Here is a 22,162-nt window from a genome sequence, read left to right on the forward strand (position 1 = left end):
GAGTCCTCAGCTCAACTGGTGGGTAATCTGTGGAGATGGCTATAGTACAAGGATCACAGGAAGGTAATCGTGCATAACTCCGACTATCTGTGTATCTAAGAAAAGCCTAATTCATGCTGGTGACACTTGCTCCGAAAACGTCTCAGACCCCACTTTCCCAGACACCCCAAGAGCTCCTAGCCCGCCAGGCAGTAGCAGAGAAGAACTGCGCCTGCGCAGTGGCGCTGCGCTGCCCGCGCACCCGAGGACCGCACCTCCCCGCCAGTGGGCGGGGACAAATCGTCCACGCTCCGGAAGCGGCTGCTGCCTGCCTCGTTGACGTGTCGGGGGAGCAAGACGCGTCGCAAAAAGTCGCGGTGGACCTTCCCTACGGCCTACAGACCTGGCGCTTTACGGTGCCAGGCATTGCTGAGCCGGGAGATGTCGACTGCGTTCCAGGCGGAGCCCTGGGGTCCTTCCAGGAGCTTTGCCAAGCGGGTCCTGGTGACCGGGGGTGCTGGTTTCATGTAGGTAACGGCGCCACTGGCCGAGCCGTGGCTCCCCATAAACCTCAACCCTTTCCTGCGGCTCTGCTTGCCCTTGGCAACTTGGGACCAACTTTGGGGGTCTGATATGGAGAGGGTCTTGAAGCACGACCGAGATCATTCTACCTTCTCTCTCCTCCCCGGCCTGCAAAGACGTGGTTCCTTTGAAACTGCGGCTTCTTTAAAACGCCTCCCTCCCAAAGCAAAACTGCTGTCCTACCTGGCCCGAGATGCACTTGTCACTCTTCTGAGTGCGCCCACATTGCTTCTCACCAACTCCCCCCGCCCCCATATTCAAACCTTGTACATATAGGCGCCAAAAAACGACTTAGGGCATTCATTTATTTAGCAGACTTTAAAAAATCCTTTCTTGGTGCTTTGACCTGTACTAAACGTTTGATGCCTCTTGCCCTCTCACCCACATTCAGTCAGCAAGTCCTCTCACTACTGCCAAAGTCTATCGTCAAGGCGAACACTTCTCACCCCCTCCCCCTTCCGTCCTAGCCCATGTCACTGTCTTCTTTTGCCTAGACTGCTTCTGTAGCCTCCCGATTGGTCACACTGCTGCCCCTCTGGTTCCCTTAAAGTCTGTTCCTCACACAGAAGTCGGTGTTGTTTATTAAGTAAATCAGCTCATAGAGTTTTACTCCAATGGTTCCTGTCAGGCTGAGAATAAAATCCAAACTCCTTACCGTATCTACAAGACTCAAGTGCCCAAGCCCTGTTTTCCGACCTGATCTGCGGCTGAGTGCCTGCCACACTTACCGTAACCCTTGCAGTTCCTGGAGCACACGAGCTCGTTGCTCCTGTCTTGAGGCCTCTGCACTTGCTTCCCCTTTGCTTAGGCTGTTTGCGTCACTCAGTTCGGACGTTTACTCAGACATCGCCTCATCAGAGAGGCCTTACCTGACCACCCTATCGAAAATAGCTCCTCCGCCAACTAACACAGTTATCACTACCTGAAATTATATTGCCTTTATGGAAATTATATTGCTGAAATTAATTTCAGCTGCCTTGAAATTGTTATTGTATTTGTGTTCACTTGCTTATTGCCTGCTTCCCCACTCTGGAATGTAAAGTGGTTGAGGGCAGACTGTTGTTCACTCAGCACCTGGGAGAATGCCTGGCTTATTTTATAAAGGTCTTCAGTAATTGCTGAACGGATGAATTCATGAGTACAAACAGGAAATTATCCCAGTGTCTAGTGGAAGAAGAGGAACATGGGATCTTTTTATCCCCCTGGCCCATTAGCACATTAAATCACCTCTTCTAATCTGACAGTGACTTGGAGGAGGGTACCAGGCAGGCAAGATTCACTTATGAGAAGAGGAGCATGGGCATATAAAGGGTGGTACTAGTGTGAGAGTGCTGGTCCAGGAAGAGTACATCCTAGAAATTGCTTTGAAAGGGCTGCCAGGTACAAAGTTTCAGTTCCTAACTTTGGTCAGGGGCTGCTCTTGTTCCTGGGAGCCCAACGGTTTGGTGTATATGATAAAATCTGGTGCATTGTCTCGTTGAGATATGCCTCTGGTTGCACTTCAGGGTCCTCTGAAACCCAGGAGCCACTATGGGTATCCAGCTCAGGATAGTTTCAGCCATCATTAGCCTTGGAAACCTAGGTTTAGTCTAGGACACTGCTACCCCATCTCGTCCCCCAGAGGATTCTGGTTTACACCAAATCCTTGTGCCAAGAGATAAACTGCAGCAGGGTTACTGTGAACATAGACAACTCAATATGCTCATACTAACTTTATTTTTACGTAATTATGCCTACTGTCACCAAAAAGGCTCATTATAGTTTCAATCCATTTGCACTAACCATTGCTCATTGTGTTTATCATCCTCCTTTCCTCCCACACTCAGAGCATCCAGGGACAGCATCATTTGCTTAAACTAATTTTTTTCTTATACCCAGGACCAGTGAATTCTCTGTTCTACATAGTATAAAAGGAGTATAAGACTTTGTATGTTGATACTGTTGAGAAGGTTAGTGAAAAGTGTGGGTGTGTGTATATTCAGTGTAGATATATTATTTCTGTTGTCTTGGAGAAATTTAAAGGTATCTTTGAATAGTTTCCTAACAATCGACAGCTTAGGGTAACATTCAAGAATTTAGGGAAAAGGTTAAATTTTCTGCTAACAAGATACACTTTTTTCTTATAGTGCATCACATATGATTGTCTCTTTAGTAGAAGATTATCCAAATTATATGATCATAAATCTAGACAAGGTGAGTTTTATAAAAATGAGCTTTAAGTACTGAAACTTATTTATATTTTTAAAAAATATTAGAATCCTGTTATGCTGATATTTTAGTTTTTTATTTAGTCATTTTAGCAACTTAGGGGCCTATATAGTCATGTTCTTGCTGTATTTAGTCTTACATAAAGTCTTTTGAAACTTTTTCATTTATTTTGGTAGCCCATAAAGTAAAGGTTTTAGTGCAGTATTTTTACCAAAAGAAAATCTTCATCCTAAATTCAATATTTAGTGTGATCTTGTGATTATTAATCTTTTTTGGAGTTGGGATACTCTGATTATTTGATTATGGTTTTATTATTTAATTTTATAACTGCCACCTCCTGGAAAATTATACAGTTATGCACTGCTTCACAAAAGGGATACGTTCTGAGAAATGCCTCATTAGGCAATTTCGTCGTTATGCAAACATCTTAGAGTGTACTTTCGCAAACCTAGGTGGTATTACCTACTGCACACCTAGGTTATATGGTACTAATCTTATGGGACCACTGTCATATATGTGGTCCATCGTTAACCAAAATGACGTTATGCAGCACGACAGTTTATTTTTTTTATATATTTATTTTTTAAATTATATTTAAATATATTTATTTTTTAAATTAAGATGCAGTTAAGTTACTAGAGTTTTGAGAATTTTTCTGTAATGATTGGAGTCTCCCTGCAGAGTCTGAAAGCCGTGATTGGTCATCACTGGATTTTTGACTTTAAACACAAGATGCAATTAGTTAACCTTAATTTCATAAAACATAATAATAAAAATGTGTAGACAAAGAATAATCTGTAAGTCTTATGAATTTTTGCCTGCCTTACCATCATAGACAGTAATTTTTCACCCCATCTGTACACCAACTTACCAACAGTTAACTCAGGAAAAAGTGTAATGACTTACAATATGTGTAACACAGGTATAATTGTTTTAATCACTAATTTCTTGTCGGTAAGGAGTGGTAAACTTTTCTAGCCACCAGTGGCTGGAGGCAAATCTGGACAAGAAAAATGTTTAAAGAACAGATTTATAAAAAGTAATTTTTTTGTATTTTGGAAAGGTAATAAAATTACATGTTTTTTCTTCTTTACTTTTAAGATGTCAGAAATTTCTAAAAATACAAAGAGCAAACACTTTAAGAAGACATGTTCTTGTATTATAATCAGAACATCTATAGTCTTTAAAATAAATTGATATTTTTATAGGAAAAGCCATTATCACTTTTTGTGTTGTTTCTCCACCCCCCCCACTTGTTTTAAGCTGGATTACTGTGCAAGCTTGAAGAATCTTGAAACAATTTCTAACAAACAGAACTACAAATTTATACAGGTATGAAAGTTTTCTTGTAATTATATAGTTATTATACGGTGCTTCTTTAGTCATTCAGACATTTTATCTTTCTACTTTACAGACTTGTGTAATATGGGTTTACAATATGGGATTACAAACTTGTGTAATATGGGCTTGGAAGGCACACTTATGAAAGCCTTTTTAATTTCCAGAAGTACCGTGTGCTATAGAGAATACAACTTTTGGATTGACACCACATATAAAGCTACATTTGATTTTTGGTGCCTTGGCAGATCTATGAGTAGCTGATTGAACTTACATGGTTTGTGACTTTTAGGGCTTCACTAGCCTTCTTAATAAGGCTTTTCTGGGATTTAAAGAGATTGATATAAGGCCAGGTTTTACTCAGTCCAGCCAACAGCCAAAAAGCCCACCACACAGCCCATGGGATAGTCTTCTCCCATGAAGGTTGATTGATTGGCTCTGGAAGGCTGATTCTTACTAGCCACTCTTAGAAGAGTCCAAAGTATGAACCAGAGAGCCAGGCCATTAATTTGCAAAGGGAAATTTTAATGTCAAATGAAACTGTTTGTCTTATGATTTATGTTTTTTTTAGTGATTCTGTAAATTCTCTCTCTTTTTCTTTTTCTTTCTTTTTTTTTTTTTTTGCTGAGGAAGATTAGCCCTGAGCTAACATCTGTTGCCAGTCTTCCTCTTTTTGTTTTGCTTGAGGAAGATTCACCTTAAGCTAACATCTATGCCAGTCTTCCTCTATTTTATATATGGGTCACTGCTATAGCATGGCTGACAAGTGGTGTAAGTCCATGCCTGGGATCCGAACTTGTGAACTCAGGCCACCAAAGTGAAGTGTGCTGAACCTAACCACTAGGCCATGGGGCCGGCCCTATAAATTCTTTTTTTAACCAGAAATGTTAAAGAATATACTGAGCAAACATTTCATAATTCTGTTCTTCTATGTGAAAGTGTTTCCTTCAGACACCAAAGAATTGTTGAGAATACATATTTTTAGAAGAACTAACTGTACATATAACATCAAAAGTACTCATAAGTGTGCTTAGTTGTGGTTAAATACGTTTTTCAAAATGTCATTCCAGTTGTTACTTACTTTCAATATACTTCGATAACGGTTATTTCAAACTTTTAAAAATATGTTTAAAAATTTCTTATTAACACGATGACCTTAGGTTGGCAAGAATGTTAAGGAAAAAAGCTAGCACAGTCCTTAATAGTAGTGGGTGCTCAATAAAATGTTGTTTTAGACACTTACTTGCAAAAAAATATTTTGAATTGAATATCTTATATCCTAGGATGCTGGAGAAATACATCACTACTATACTTTCTTGACCTGTCAGTTGAATATTCAAGATATTCTCTATTTATTAAACCAAGGTGGTGGGAAGAATTAATTTTTTTATTATCTTTTTTTTGTTTATATAGTAAAATGGTTATTATGAATGGGAGTACTCAATGAAATTTCGTTTTTTCATGTTTGCTTTTTTATATAGGGTGACATATGTGATTCTCACTTTGTGAAACTGCTTTTTGAAACAGAGAAAATAGATATAGTACTGCATTTTGCTGCGCAAACACATGTAGGTAAGCATTGTTTTATATTACAGTTATGATGGGCAAAATTTTTTTTTCCAGTGGCTAAGTAGCCTAAATCAAAGTACATTAATGAGGTTGAACAAGTAGGTACTTAATATATGTCTTTGAAAGAGTAGATACCATGCTCTATCAGAAAAACAAGCCTGTGGTCACTGTCATCAAGATACTAGGCACATTTCAGATCACTTTTATTAGTGTAGGTTGAAATGTAACCTTGAATGCTATCTTAAAACTCTGAGTTTAACCAAATTCAGGTTAGGGATTACTTCTGGGGAAATAGGCCTTCAACTTTGTTTTTTATGGTGTTTGTCTTAAGCTGGGTGGTGATGCACAGTTGAACATTACATTTTTATTTTTTGTGTGTGTGAGGGAGATCAGCCCTGAGCTAACATCCATTCCAATCCTCCTCTTTTTGCTGAGAAAGACCGGCCCTGAGCTAACATCTATTGCCAATCCTCCTCCTTTTCCTCCCCAAAGCCCCAGTAGATAGTTGTATGTCATAGTTGCACATCCTTCTAGTTGCTGTATGTGGGACGCCGCCTCAGCGTGGCTGGACAAGCAGTGCATCAGTGCGTGCCCTGGATCCGAACCTGGGCCGCCTGGTTCAGAGCGTGCGCACTTAACCACTAAGCCACGGGGCCGGCCCTGAACATTACATTATCATCTGTTACTGTTTTGTACACCTGAAATATCTTCTAATAATTTGTCTAACATTTTATATTGTGAAATATATATTCAGAAGAATTTAGAAGTAAAGGTAAATGAATAATGATAATGTAAATATCCATGTAGCTATCACTTAAACAACAGATAGGATGTTGCTGAACCCTCTTTAATAATAGTATTACTACTGCTTTATTACCTGATTTTAAAATTAAAATTTCACTTAGTTTTGTCTACAGTTTTAGTGTCTATGAATTTATCCCTAAATAGTATAGATTAGTTTTGCCTGTTTTTAAATTTTATTAAAATGTGTATATAAAATAACATGTCGGTTTATTGATACTGCTTTTTCATTTATGTAGATTCCTCCCTGTAGTTGGCTGTAGGTACAATTTGTTCATTTCCAGTGACATACAATGTTCCATTCTAAGTATATACCACAATTTGTGTATCTCTTTTACTCTTGATGGACATGTGGATTATTTACACTTTTGGGCAATTTTGAACAATACTACCATGAATGTTCTTACACATGTACCTTGGAACACACAAGTACACCTTTCTCTCAGTGTATAACTAGATTCATAAGATCTGCACACTTCAGCATTGAGATAATGTCCAGCTGTTTCCCAAAGTAATTATACCAGTTTCCACTCTTCCAAGACTGTGTGAGACCTCCTTTTGCTCCACATCTCACCAAAGGTTAGTTTTTCATTTTTGGCAATCTGAGTAGTGTGTAGTGGTATCTCATTGTGGTTTTAATTTCTGCTTCCCTGATGACAAGTGAAGCTGTGCACCTTTTATATGTTTATTGGTAATTTAGATTTCTTCTTTTGTGAAATGCTGTTGAAATCTTTTGCCCATTTTTAAATTGGGTTATTTTCCTTTTTATCATTGATTTGTAGGAGTTTATATATGTTCTGGATACTAGTCCTTTGTTACATTATTATACCTATCTTCTCCCACTCCATGGCTTATCTTTTGATGTTTTTTCTAGGGCGTCTTGATGAACAGATGTTCTTAATTTTCATGTAGTTGAAGTTATATATCTTTTCCTTTATGTTATGGTTAATGCTTTTTGGGTCTTAAAAAGTTCTCTCTTGGGGCTGGCCTGGTGGCATAGCAGTTCAGTTTGTGCATTCCACTTCAGCGGCCCAGGGTTCATTGGTTTGCATCCTGGGTGCAGACCTGCTCACTGCTCATCAAGCCATGCTGAGGCGGCATCCCATATAGAAGAACTAGAAGGACCTACCACTAGGATATACAACTGTGTACTGGGGCTTCAGGGAGAAAATGTAAAAAGGAGGAAGATCGGCAACAGATGTTAGCTCAGAGCCAATCTTCCTCAAAAAAGAAAAAAAAGAAATATTATATAAAAAAAAAAAAGTTCTCTCTTGCCCCAAGGTCCTGAAGATATTCTCCTGTATTATCTTTGAAAAGCTTTATAGTTTTGCCTTTCACATTTTGATTTGTAATCCATCTGAAATTGATTTTTATGTGCAGTATAAAGTAGGAGTTCAATTTCATTTTTTTCTATTTGAATACCAATTGGACCTCTACCAATTAGGGAAAAGTTCACCAGTTTCCTGTGCCTTGTCATATATCAAGTATCCTTATATGAGTGTCTGTTTCTTGACTCTTCATTTGTCTCTTTGTCTATACCTGTGCTGGTTACACAGTATATTGACTAATATAGTACTTTCATATCTGGTAGAGCAAATCCTTCTACTTGGTAAATGATAAAGCAGTTGTACACTCCTTCCAGCAATTTATGAGATGCTCATGAACACTTGCTGTTGTCAGTCTATGGTGGTTTTATTTTATTTTTCCGTGATTACTAATGAGGTTAAAAACCTTTGCATTTATTTATTGGACTATCCTCTCGCCTTTCTTATTGGTCTGTCTTCTTTGGAAAGTTTCTGTTTAAGTCTCTGTGTTTTCTGGTGGGTTGTCAGTTTTTTCCTTACAGATTTTTATAAGTCCTTTATCTATTCTGGATTCAAGCCTTTGGCTATTACCTTTTTTCAATCTTTCATTTTCCTTTTCAGTTTCTAAATTGTCTTTTGATCAATTGAAGTTGTGCATTTCAGTGTAGTCCAGTTTATCACCCTTTTCCTTTAGGGTTAGTGCTCTTTGTGTTCTGTGTAAGAACTCTTTTCCTACCTCCAAGGTCATGGAGATAGTCTTACATGCTTTTCATGAAAGTTACTGTTTTGCCTTGTACATTCAGATTTTTCCCATGTATCAATATTAGGTTTACCCAACACAGTTTATTGAAAAGACTCGGCCTTTCCTCCTCGCCCCCTTTGTTGTAGTTCAGGTGCCCATTTCTGTGTGCTTGTATTTCTGGGCTCCTGTTCTGTTCTGTTGGTCTTTGTCCTTATGCCATTACCACACTGTCTTAATCACTGTAACTTTGTAACAATTCTTGATACCAGCAAATTCACCAATTCTTGATACCCTCCCACCCTTTTGTTGTTCCAAAAAATTATCTTTGACTTTGTTGATCTTTTCTATTGTATGCTTGTTTTCTACGTAATGAATTTCTACTCTTAGGTTTATTATTCATTATTTCTACTTTGTTTGGGTTTATTTTCTATTTTTTTCCTACCTTTTTGTATAATATTTCATAACATTTAGCTTATTAATTTTGAGCTTTTCTCTAATATTTACATTTTAGGCTATAAATTTACTTTTAAATGCTGGTTTATCTGAATATAACAAGTTTTCATGTGCATTATTTTTATGATCTTTTTAAGGATTTGATTTCTTCTTCAATCCATGGATTCCTTAGAAGTGTATATCTTAATTTCCAAACATGTGGATTTTCTTGTTATTGATTTCTAGCTTAATTTTATTGGTTAGATAACATGTTGTATGATTTCAGTTCTTTGTGCTTCAACTTGCTTTTTGGCTCAGTGTATGGTCACTCTGTGTAAATATTACACGTGTATTGAAAAGAATGTGTAATCTGTAAACGGTGGGTATGTTGCTCTTTAAATATCTATTAGGTTAAATTGGTTAATCATATCCTTCAAATCTCCTGTATATTTTTGCTGAATTGAACCTTTTATCCTTATAAAGTGATCTTTCTTCCTTGGTGATGTGTGCTGCCTTGAAGTAAATTTTGTTTGAAATTAATATAGCTGTGTCACCTTCCTTTTAGTTATTATTTTCATGATATGTCTTTTTCCATCCTTTTATTTCCAACCTTTCTCTGGCTTTATGGTTTAGCTGTATGTCTTATAAACAATTTGTGTTTGGATTTTGTTTTTTCAATCCAGTCCGACCATCCTTGATATTTACCCTGAGCATTTAGTTTGTTGATATATTTGGATTTATTTCTACCATCTTATTATATGCTTTCTATTTTTCTCACCTGTTCTGTGTCTTTGCTTGTTTGTTTTTTAGTTCTTTTTAAAAAAATTCTTCCTTGCCTTTTTTATTTATTTATTTTTTGTCCCAAAGCCCCAGTAGATAGTTGTATGTCATAGCTGCACATCCTTCTAGTTGCTGTATGTGGGATGCGGCCTCAGCATGGCCGGAGAAGCGGTGCGTCCGTGCACGCCCGGGATCTGAACCCGGGCCGCCAGCAGCGGAGCGCACGCACTCAACTGCTAAGCCACGGGGCCTACCCTTCCTTGCCTTTTTTCAAAATCCTTTTAAGAAAAATTCTTGCTTGCTTTTTTAAGGACTTGACTGAGCAACTTTTTTTTTTATTCTATTTTCTTCCTCTACTAGTTGGTTGTTATATATTCTGTTTGTGTTCTTTGAGTGGTTACCCTGGAAATTACATGTGTAATTAGCTTATCAAAGACTAAAGTCCATCGAAACCTTTGCCCTCCTCTCAAATAACACAAAGACTTTAGACACGTAACTCCACGTATCTATTCTCAACTCTGTTTTTTTTTCAGAATTTGAAGTCTGTCTTGTTTTTTCAGTTCCACTAGAAATCATTGTTACTCTTTGAACCTGAGTCTATTGCTTGGTATTTGTTTTGTCCCTTGGGTGGGATTGTTCTAGCTTTTTCTCTCTTTTTAGATCTTTCATTTGTACGGGCCTTTGAGTTTACATATGTTAATGTTTACGGCACTCACGTTTTGGTAAGTGCAGCTCATGAAGCCAGAGTGGAGAAGTTTATTTACGTCAGCACAGATGAAGTCTATGGAGGCAGTCTTGATAAGGTAAGCCTAGCAAATGTGTATTGCACCTGCTTACCATGGATCACCATACACATCTGTCTTATTAAAACCTACTCTGGGCTTTTTTCATCCTCTGATTATACAACTTCTGGGACTCTCCAAATGTTATTCCATTGTATCTCCTGTTCAGATCAAATAATGCCACCCATTGGCAACAATAACCTAGTCCCGGCACAGATTTATATGTAATTTGACTGACACTATTTTGTAAGAGAGCAGCTGATCTCAGCTTTTTGTCCCAGTCTTACATGATGAATGTCATTCCTGTGGGCCAAAGCATATGTAAGATAGGCTGCCACATACTTGCTGTCTGCTCACCTTTCTCTTCCCCTCAGAAAGCAAATTGGAATGTCAGAGTGAGTGTGAAATTATTGTAGAAACTGGAATCTCTTCTCTTCTGGTCGGTATTTTTTATAGTCAATGTTTGCAGTGACCTCATTCTGTTTTGTTTTATTTTTTTATTTTTACCACATGTACATAGCAAAAAAAATCTAGTAGTTTCAAAAAACTTATAATGAGAAAATGCAGACCCTGACCACTTGTCCTCAATCCCCAGTCCCACTTCTAAGAAGTAACCACTTTCAACTGTCTTTGCAACTTTTATGAGGTAGACTTTTCTTCTTGTACCCTTGTCACCCTACATCAGATCTGACACAGTAGCCAGAATGATTTTTAAAACATAAGTCAGATCATGGCATTACTCTGCCCAAAACCTGTTAATGTTTTTACAGTGGCCTTCAAGGGTCCACATGTTCTGGCCTCCCTCTAGCTCTCCAACCTCATCTCCTATTTCTCTTCCCTCACACGAACCTCCTTATAGTTCCTTTGGACACACTTCTGTGTCAGGGCCTTTGCGCTTGCTGTTCTCTCTGCCTGCCTTACAGGGTTGTTGTCAACTTTAAAGAAGTTACTACATAGAAAGGTCTTAGAAAAATGGCAGACACATAGTTGGGGTTCAATAAATGTTTTTTTAAATGTAGTGATTAACGTTTCAAGTTTGTAATATGTTTTCTAATTTTTCTTCTTAGAAAGTATGCATAACACTTATTTTTTAAATATATATCTTTTTAAAATTAGGAATTTGATGAATCTTCACCCAAACAACCTACAAATCCTTATGCGTCGTCTAAAGCAGCTGCTGAGTGTTTTGTACAATCTTACTGGGAACGATATAAGGTAAGAACTGATTTCAGAAACTCTTGAGTCAATTTTCTCTGGACCTAGGTGTTAAAACTCCAAGTTAGGCAACAAATGTTGGAGAGGATGTGGAGAAACAGGAACCCTCATACACAGCTGGTGGGAATGCAAACTGGTGCAGCCTCTATGGAAAACGGTATGGAGATTCCTCAAAGAATTAAAAATAGAAATACCCTATGATCCAGCTATCCCATTACTGGAAATCTATCCAACGAACCTGAAATGAATAACCCAAAGAGGCTTATGCACCCCTATGTTCATTGCAGCATTATTCACTATAGCCAAGAAGTGGAAGCAACCTAAGTGTCCCTTGACTGATGATTGGATCAAGAAGATGTGGTGTATATATATATATATATATATATATATATATATATATATATATAATGGAATACTACTCAGCCATAAAAAAAGACAAAATCGTCCCATTTGCAACAACATGGATGGGCCTGGAGGGTATTATGTTAAGTGAAATAAGCCAGAAAGAGAAAGACAAACACTGTATGATCTCACTCCTATGTGGAATATAAACCAACACATGGACAGAGAAAACTGTATTGTGGTTACCAGGGGCAATGAGGGTAGGAGGTGGGCACAAGGGGTGAAAGGAGACATATATATGGTGATGGACAAACAAAAATGTACAACCCAAAATTTCACAATGTTATAAACTATTAAAACATCAATAAAAAAAAAATACCAAAAAAAAAAAAAACAACAAAAACTCCAAGTTGGGGGCTGGCCTGGTGGCATAGCGGTTAAGTGTGCGCACTCCGCTGTGGCGGCCCCGGGGTTCGGATCCCGAGCGTGCACTGATGCACTGCTTGTCAAGCCATGCTGTGGTGGCGTCCCATATAAAGTAGAGGAAGATGGGCACCGATGTTAGCCCAGGGCCAGTCTTCCTCAGCAAAAAGAGGAGGATTGGCATCAGATGTTAGCTCAGGGCTGATCTTCCTCACAAAATAATAAAAATAAAAACAAAACAAAACACTCCAAGTTAGCATTAGCAACATTTCTTTTTTAGAGTAGAAGACATAGGTTGAGAAAAGTTATATATTAAGGAATTAAAAAAACTGATTTCCTTGGCCCGGCCCCGTGGCTTAGTGGGTAAGTGCACGCGCTCCGCTGCTGGTGGCCCGGGTTCGGATCCCGGGCGCGCACTGATGGACGCACCTCTTCTCCGGCCATGCTCGGGCCGCGTCCCACATACAGCAACTAGAGGGATGTGCAGCTGTGGCATACAACTATCTACTGGGGCTTTGGGGGGAAAAATAGATAAATAAAATTATTAAAAAATAAATAAATAAATAAATAAACTGATTTCCTATATTGTGTAGACTAAGTAGGACCTACTTCTTCTTATTCAGTTCATCATTTAAAGGAATAATTTGTGTATATTTTTTTCCTACTTTAGTAATAGGTAGAGTGTAACACTATAGTGAAAAGCCCTGTTGGAATATCCTGAGTCCCAGGAACCCTCTGAGTGAAGGAAGACAGAGGGAGGGCAGATTCCCTGACCTTCCGCCTGCTCCTCTCTGCGTGGTTCACCTCTTGGCTCCTCATGAATGGGAGGCATACTTGCCCTGGGGCTCTGACATTGTCGGTGTGGGAGCCTTACCCGATATGAATTATCAACTCGAATCCCTGCCTTTGGCTCCCCCTGATCTTCTCATGGCGTTATTAGGGACGAGGTCGGAAAGGCAAGCCAAGAGATTACTTCAGACTCTCTTGCCTTTTGTGTTTCAGTAGCGTTGGTCCTTTTCCCTTTCATAGTAGCTCTTTTTATTTGTACGTGTTGGTACAACAGAGAAAGCCAGCTTGAAGGTCGGCATCTAACCAAACGTAGAGTCCTAGAGGTAGTCTCTGAAAGAATCACGTGGAAATTTCCTTAATTTTCTGCTATCAGACTTAAAAACCTGCCTCCATCTATATTCATCCTCCCCTGGTCCCAGTAAAGAGAATATTCCTCTTCTTCCTTTTGGAACCTTTGCTTTTATCTGAATCCCATCCTCCGCTGTCTTTTCAGGACCCTTACGTTAGAAAAAAATCCGTTCACTTCTGTCCTTAAGGTGTGTTGAATTATTTAGCCAGAAGCACCCATATTTAAAACTGCTTATCTTTAGAGAATTATGTTTGGACTTTTCCATTACTTTAATGTTGAATGCTCTTTAAGTTTCCAGTTGTCATCACAAGAAGCAGTAATGTTTATGGACCACATCAGTATCCAGAAAAGGTACATTTTACTTCTGAATTCATAGTGTATTTTAGTGATTGTAACTTCTCATTATTTAAAATAGTCTGTCTTCAGTTATTTGTCCAAAATAATTTATGTTGTAATTATACATGATTATAAATGCTACGTAGGCCACATGCAACTCTCGTCAGGTTTTGAGTTGAAGTCTCAACCTGATGCCGGCTGGCATGACCTTAGGCCGTTGAGCTTCATCTTTAAATTGAAGGGTGATGATAATATTTAGAAAGGATTTTGAAGGATCCAGTGAGATGATATATGTGAAAATGCCTTATACTTTGCAAGATTCTAAAGCACTATTGAGTACTCCCGTCACTCCTGTAACGTGGTTCAGACTCCTGGTTAGCAGTCAGACCAGTATGTCAGGAAATGTCAGTATGAACGGAAATATAAAAGGTGGTTAGAGAGGGATGCAGGAGGCTTGTACATACATTTGTCTTACAGTCAGCTCGTTAACTGTTCTCCAACTCCTCCTCATTGTTGCAGGCCTGAGTGTCTTCCTGAAAGTAGTACAAGTAGCGAATCAGGAAATGCAGTTAAAAGGCTGAAAATGCCTGTGCAGTTGGTTATGTATCATTACACCCAATTTTAAGTAACTATTGCTTTCTCTGCCTAAAATTAGAGTCTGTGTTTTGCACTTCCCAGCTGGGTGCATTGATCTATTCTCCCAAAGGAAAGGGCCATATCTTGATCTCTGGTATTAATATCTGCTTGCTTTAATTTCTGGAGTGTCTTTAACAGGTTTATTTTAAATTTAGGTATTTATCTCACTCTGTTTAACATAAATTTTCTTTGAATCCAATGGCACTAGAATTTACTTTTTATTAATTTTACAAGCACTTATTCAGTAGGTACTATTTGTAAAGCAGATAAATAAGTAGGATATGATTCCTGCCCTTGGAAAATCAGCACAGAAGTGAGCTTTTTGATGAGAGCAAACTGTTCATGAACACTTCTTCTGAATTTTTCCACTATTTGTATCATTTTATTTTCATATTTATCTAGCAACTTGTTTTTGTGAAATAGGAAGCTATCTTAGAGTTTTTACTTGTCAAAATTATAATAGGTTTTTTCTTGAACTCCTGATAAGAAGAATTAGAGTTTATCCATATGTATATTTCTTAACAATAATAATCTTTTAATCTTATGATGAGTTCAGATTCATATTGAGTGTATTTCCAAAATCTGAAATGATATTTAAATATTCTTTTAGGTTATTCCGAAATTTATATCTTTACTACAACACAACAGGAAATGGTATGTCATTATTTACCTTTGTACCTGTATGGTATGTTGATAGTATTTGGTGACAGTCTGTCTTGAAAATCATGAAGTCTTAGAGTTGGAGGCCACAGAATTGAATGTCCCAACAAATTTAAGAATTCCTTCTACAATCAGTGTAATAGATTTTTAAATAATTATAATCTGTAATTCATCTTTATAATATACTTTCTAAGATAATTTCAGTTCTTAAATGATATATCCTAGAACTCAAAGGCATCGATTTTTATGTAATTTTACTTTTTCAAAGGATTTGTTTAATTCATAGAACTGTAGATATTTCTTCAAAATTAATTTAAGGTATAAAATTGATGAATAAATATTTCTCAGTATTCACTTATGTTTACCACTTTCCTATTGAGTACTCTCAGGAGGTTTGGAGATCATTTAAGAACTATGGATAAAATTTAGAAAAGTCATAAGAATTTGTGTTTTCAGTAAAAGATGTCTAGGATCCCCATGAGAATTGGCTTCTCTGGAGTTGTACCCAGTCATTGCCTTACTCTGGTTTGGGAGAGCTTACTTTTTTACACTTGATGATTCCCTTTCATCTCATCTTTTTAGCTGCATTCATGGATCAGGGCTTCAAACAAGAAATTTCCTTTATGCTACTGATGTAGTAGAAGCATTTCTCACTGTCCTCAAAAAGGGGAAACCAGGTGAAATTTATAACATCGGAACCAATTTTGAAATGTCAGTTCTCCAGCTTGCCAAAGAACTAATACAACTGGTATGTATATATTGTGAAAGGATCGTGTTTTCCAAATTGTCACTAAATTAGTGGCAATAATCACTGATTTAGTCAAAATCAACAATTTACAGTTTACTCAATTGAAAAGTGGACAAGTAAAAAATGAAATTCATAATTATGTATACTAAGATACGTCATTATTTGAACCTGTATCACTCATTTAGTAATAGCTTTTCAGGGAAAAACATCCTAGTACATTAAATGTATATACCTGTTATAAGAAATACCTCAATTTCACAAATATAAAATTGTGTGTCTAGACAAGGAACAATGATATATAAATAATTATAGTTATGGGTGTGTGTATGTATTACTGAACATCAATTATAAATCACAGGACTCAGTAGAAAGGGAGACTGAGTGTATGGAAGAACTTTTGTTTTCATTTACGCTAATCACAGAATACTCTGTACTCCAAACGTGGGTTTTCCACACCAAGCACTTCTCAGACACCAGCTGGCTCTCCTACAATTTAACTCAATTCTGATATTATCCTCCTAGAGAGAGCATCAGATCCCACAGGTTAAAGGCTCAGTCCCACAAGACTCCCTTGCTTCAGATGCCAATCACAAGACCTGGTTGTCACCTGTGCTTCTGACCAACCGGCTATAAATTGGAGGTACTTTGCTCAAGTGGCTCACAGAACTCAGGAAAACAGTTTACTTTCTAGACTACTGGTTTATTACAAAGGATATAACTCAGGAACAGCCAGATGGAGCAGACGCATAGGGCAAGCTATGAAGGAGGGGGTGTGGAGTGTCCATGCACCCTCGCAGCACCTCCATGTTTTCAGCAGCCTGGAAGTTCTCCAAACCCCGTCCTTTTGGGTTTTTATGGAGACTTCATTAAGTAGGCATGACTGATTAAGTCATTGGCCACTGGTGATTAATTTAACCTCCAGTCCATCTTCTCTCCCTAGAGGTGGTGAGAAAGGGGCTGAGTTCTGTCCCTCGGATCACATGGTTGGTTCCCCTGGCAACTAGCCCTCACATGCTTAGGGGCTTTCCAAAAATCACTTCTTAACAAATGCTGGTGTGGTAAAAGGGGCTTGTTATGAGTAGCAAAAGACAACTTGCTGTCTCATTGGGAAATTCCAAGGGTTTTAGGAGCGCTGTGCTAGGGACAGGGATGAAGACCAAATCTATGTTTTTTATTATAAATCACACTGAATGATAAACAAAAGCCAAAAAAATTTATTTTCTCCCATAGTTTATACAATGAGTATTCTCTGTGAGCTTCAGATGGAATTTAGGTTATAAAGTATAGAAAGTGTTACTAAAATGCTGTTCATTTTAGCTGTCTCCGTCTCCCCCAAATGGAGGAGGTGGTTTTTCTTGTCTTTGGAATCAGCTATTGAATACCATTGTTATTCTCTGGTCTCATTTTATAATTTGACTCAAAAGCCTTCTCCATTTTGACAGATCAAAGACACCAGTTCAGAGTCTGAAATGGAAAACTGGGTCGATTATGTTAATGATAGGTGAGTAACAAGTTAAAACATGGGGGAAAGGTTGTGAAATCTTAGGTACTTACAAAATTATAAAATACATGGACTTAACCAGAAACTAGTTTATCTCTTTTGAGTTTTCTGCTAAAATATTTTTTCCTAATGATAAATGTCATCAGAATAAAGTGCAACATTATTACTAACTAGCTGTGTGACTTAAAGTTATTGGCTCTTTCCAAGTCTGAGATTTCCTCCAATGTGAAATAGGGAAAAGAATACCTTGCTCACAAAAGTATGTAAGGTTTAATTGTAATTTATATAAAGTACCCGATCTAGGGTGGGAAACATGAGAGTCCTAATAAGTTTATGTGTATTTATTTATTCATTGGTCAAACATTTAGGTATGAGGCACTGTATTCATACCTAGATTGTGGCTGAAATAAGAAAGGGATGAACTACAGAGAAGGTTAGGCTTCTGGGGTTATAGATGATTTTTTTAAATATATACCTTATTTTACAAATTCTTTACAATAAGCATGTCATCAGGGAAGATTTTTTAAGAAAAAATTTGAATTATGGTAAAGATGCATAGACATGTATTATTTCTCTTAGTATTTAAATTTGTAAATGTGTATCCACAATGTCATTTTAAATCTTTTGTTTTCCAAGACCTACCAATGACATGAGATATCCAATGAAGTCAGAAAAAATACATGGCTTAGGTTGGAGACCTAAAGTGCCTTGGAAAGAAGGAATAAAGAAAACAAGTATGTTATGAATTGGTCATTTTTTGGAGGGGGATTCAGAAAAATTTAAAGGAACAGTAATTTATTTTTAGAACATTACAAATTCAGCAGAATATTGTGATGAATCGTTTTCACTTTTCAGTGTTACATTTAATCTATTTCTAGCAATAGTAATATATTTCCTAAGCACTTTGAATTTCATAGAATAACTTCTGATCAGTCTTCTTATGTTTTAGCATTTATCAGATACCTATTTCATTGATTCTCTGATACACATTTTTTCACATCCTTGAAAGGTATGTGTTTTACAGTCACTAGTGTCTTATAATTATTATTGCAACTATTTTTTCCTTCCTAGTGGTATGTAAAATAATGGTCCACTGTAAGATCAGTGGCGTCTTAGATTTGATGAAGTATAGACAGTTCACCGTCTTTGAGTGTCTTGAGTCTTTTCATAATGAAACAAACAAATAGGAAACAAATTTAGTATATGCATTAAATTTAGAAATATCCATTAAAATAAGTGTATACAAAGTCTGTGTATATATGTTAAACTTCTATTTAGAAATGTACTCATGGTAAAAGATACCCAAATGTAGGGAAAAAAGTCTTGATTCAGACCTTGAAATACAAAATATTTGTGTTGAATTTTAAAAGCAAATACAAAGAAAATTTATCATTTTTTAACTAAAAAAGGTTTTAGTGTAGTGACATAAAATAATTTCACATATTAACAGAAGGAAGCTCACAGTTTCTCACTATGCCTATAATGTAGTATTGCTACATTTACATGAACAAAATATTACACTTTTTTCTGTAACTTTAAAACTGGTGCAAATGACTTATCTCCCTTTCCTCCTGAACTCCTTAGCATCACAATGTCTTAAACACTTATACCAGCAAATTCAGTATTGAAGGACTTTTGAAGTTAAAATAAAAGTTGATATTTGAATCTAAGTTTTCAGGTGATGAAATATCTTCTGATTAACTTCATTGGTTAGTTTAAAATCAAATTGCTTTCATTGTTAAGCAACTCTCACCTGCTGATAAGCTGACAGGCAAGACTTTTTTACTTAGTAGGAACTCAGTAAGTGTTGGTTATCTTGTTTTTAGTTTTTGATTTTTGATTTTTGTCTTTTGTTTTTTCCTTTCAGTTGAGTGGTACAGAGAGAATTTTCACAACTGGAAGAATGTGGAAAAGGCATTAGAACCCTTTCCAGTACAACCATCATTTGTATAGTCAGGACAGTTTTCAGAGAGAGGAGAAAATTATCCTACCTCTACAAGTGATATGAAATCAAGTGACCAAACGAAGTGTCCTCTTTTCATTTGGAATAAGATTCATGACTTTTTTTATAAAATTCAAATGCAAAATGCCTCAATCTTTAGAAGAGTTTCAGTATTGGCATAGGATTTAAATATCAAAATTCTTTCAGGGGGCCGGCCTGGTGGCGTAGTGGTTAAGTATGAGCACTCTGCGTCGGCGGCCCGGGGTTCGCAGGTTTGGATCCTGGGCGTGCACCGACGCACCACTTGTCAAGCCATGCTGTGGCAGCGTCCCACATATAAAGTAGAGGAAGATGGGCGCAGATGTTAGCCCGGGGCCAATCTTCCTCAGCGAAAAGAGGAAGATTGGCAACAGATGTTAGCTCAGGGCTAATCTTCCTCACCAAAAAAAAAAAAAATCTTTCAGAAACCTTTTCTCTTGAAAATTAGGAACCATTAGGCATAAAAAGGCTCCTCTGTAGGAGTGGGCCAGGAAGGAGGAATCTCGTGGTTCTGAGAACAAGGACAGGTAATAGCCCTGGGCAGGTGACAGCCTTTGCTGGCGTTGAACTTCATTGGCTTCCCAACCTTTCCCACTGCCTAGAAAGTCTCTGAAGTTTTCATTTTTAGGCAATATAGGATGAGCTTTATACCCTAATTCACCTTTTTTTAAGGTCTGATGTTGTGCTATAATTGCTTTAAAAATGGAACAAAATGGAAGCATATCTAGCACTTTTTAACTTTTGATAATTTTGTAAAACTCATTAAGTTAAATGTTTTTTAAAAGAAGGATGCAATTTTTATATTTTCAAAATCAGTCATTGAAATATATGTACGTAACCTTGTATCAGAGAAATTTTATCATGTATTTACTGTTTAAAATGATTTTATTTATAAAATTATCAATATTTTAATGTATTTAATGTAGAATGTGGCTTTTTAAAATAATGTATGTTTTTATTTTGCTGTAAAAAATTTATTAAACTATTTGATTATATATTTTTAATTCCTCTCTCCCCTAAAGACTTTAAGATTATTTGAAAAGGTAACTGATTGGATATTGTGTTGAGAAAGGGAAAAGATTATGCCCAGCTTTCTGGCTTCAGTGCGTGAGCAATGCCTTGGTTTCTCTTTAAAGTAAGAAGCAAGGTCTTTAACTCACAGGTGGTTGAGAGAGGGGGATAGGAGTGGAGTAAGGGCCTTAAGGATGTGGAGATTGGGAAAAGAGTAAGCATATTTAAAATCAATAAGGGAATTTTCCAAACAGGAATAAAACATTAAGTGAAGTTGAACACTGTAATTTCAGAATTCTGAGACATGTGAAAGTAGATTGAGCCAGAGTCGGGCATAGTACATACAAGGCAAGTGGGGCAGAGGACCAGAGAGTTGAGAGTGAGGGTAACTGAAATGATGCTCCATGGATCTTAGTTGTGTAGGGAAGAAAGTGCTTCTTGGAGGAAGCCTGTAGCTCTAGAGAAAGTGGAGATGGAGAGTGGGCATAAAGGAGTGGAGGTTAGAGCTCAGGGAGGCTAGGAAGTTACAGGCAGAAAATGGGACCAACTGAGAGCAAATGGTCTTTGGTGAAGTTTTATCTTGAGAGTAGATGACAAAATAAAAACACTTACTCTGTGTCATTTGTTCTTGCACATATTTTTGTGTACACTTACATTTCCAACTATCATATACTCAATATGATTGACCTTTATCGTTTGTCTGCTCTCAGGAGATGACCTTCACAGGCATTAGGAACATATAATGAAAATTCAATAAAAAAAGAAAAAAAAAACTTTATGCAAAAAGTGTAAAAAAAAATTAATGCTCCACATATGTCATCAGAGAAATGCAAATTAACAAGATACCACTACACACCTATTAGAACAGCCAGAATGTGGAACACTGACAACACCAAATGCTGACCAGGATATGGAGCAACAGGAACTCGCGTGCATTGCTGGTGGGAATGCAAAATGGTGCAGCCACTTTGGAAGAGTTTGGCAGTTTCTTAAAAAACTAAATACACTCTTACCATACGATCTAGCAGTCACACTCTATGGTATTTACCCAAAGGAGTTGAAACTTATGTCCACACAAAAAACTGCAAGGACGTTTATAGTAGCTTTATTCATAATTGCCAAAACTCAGAAGCAATGATGTCCTTCAGTAGGTGAATGGATAAATAAACTGGTACATCCCGACAATTGAATATTATTCGGTCCTAAAAGGAAATGAGCTATCAAGCTATGAAAAGACATGGAACCTTAAGTGCATGTTACTAAGTAGAAGAAGCCAATCTGAAAAGGGTACATACTGTATGATTCCAACTATATGACATTCTGAAAAAGGCAAAACTATGGAGACTGTAAAAAAATCAGTGGTTGCTAAGGGTGGGCAGGGTGGGGATGAATAGGCAGAGCACAGAGGATTTTTAGGGCAGTGAAAAGACCCTGTATGATAATATAATGATGGCTATATGTCATTATGCATTTGTCCAAACCCATAGACTGTATAACACAAGAGTGAACCCTAAGGTAAACTGTGGACTTTGGGTGATTATGTTGTATCAATGTGGGTTCATCCTTGGTAAAAAATATACCACTCTGGTGAGTGATGTTGATAATGGGGGAGGCTGTGCATGTGTGGAGACAGGCAATATATGGGACATCTGTG

At 37.3% G+C, this 22,162-nt stretch overlaps 1 protein-coding gene across 2 annotated transcripts; it reads left to right on the forward strand.

Annotated features, from left to right (window-relative positions):
• Positions 1 to 337: 337 nt before the first annotated feature.
• Positions 338 to 20,501, forward strand: TGDS (TDP-glucose 4,6-dehydratase). 2 transcript variants are annotated; one of them, XM_004423110.3, is made up of 12 exons: positions 342 to 506; positions 2,688 to 2,754; positions 4,033 to 4,101; positions 5,589 to 5,679; positions 10,396 to 10,538; positions 11,634 to 11,732; positions 13,927 to 13,986; positions 15,218 to 15,261; positions 15,850 to 16,015; positions 17,458 to 17,516; positions 18,153 to 18,250; positions 19,384 to 20,501. In XM_004423110.3, exons 1-12 carry the CDS (start codon positions 421 to 423, stop codon positions 19,467 to 19,469), a joined length of 1,068 nt encoding a protein of 355 aa, XP_004423167.1. In that variant the 5' UTR covers positions 342 to 420; the 3' UTR covers positions 19,470 to 20,501. The 2 variants fall into 2 exon arrangements, with proteins under 2 accessions (XP_087292052.1, XP_004423167.1); XM_087435926.1 differs by lacking the exons at positions 17,458 to 17,516; positions 18,153 to 18,250; positions 19,384 to 20,501 and adding an exon at positions 16,538 to 17,279 and having other exon boundaries at positions 338 to 506.
• The last annotated feature ends 1,661 nt before the right edge of the window (positions 20,502 to 22,162 follow it).

Source organism: Ceratotherium simum, chromosome 10, assembly GCF_057802395.1.
Source record: "Ceratotherium simum simum isolate JZ-2026a chromosome 10, ASM5780239v1, whole genome shotgun sequence".
Lineage (NCBI taxonomy): Eukaryota > Metazoa > Chordata > Mammalia > Perissodactyla > Rhinocerotidae > Ceratotherium > Ceratotherium simum.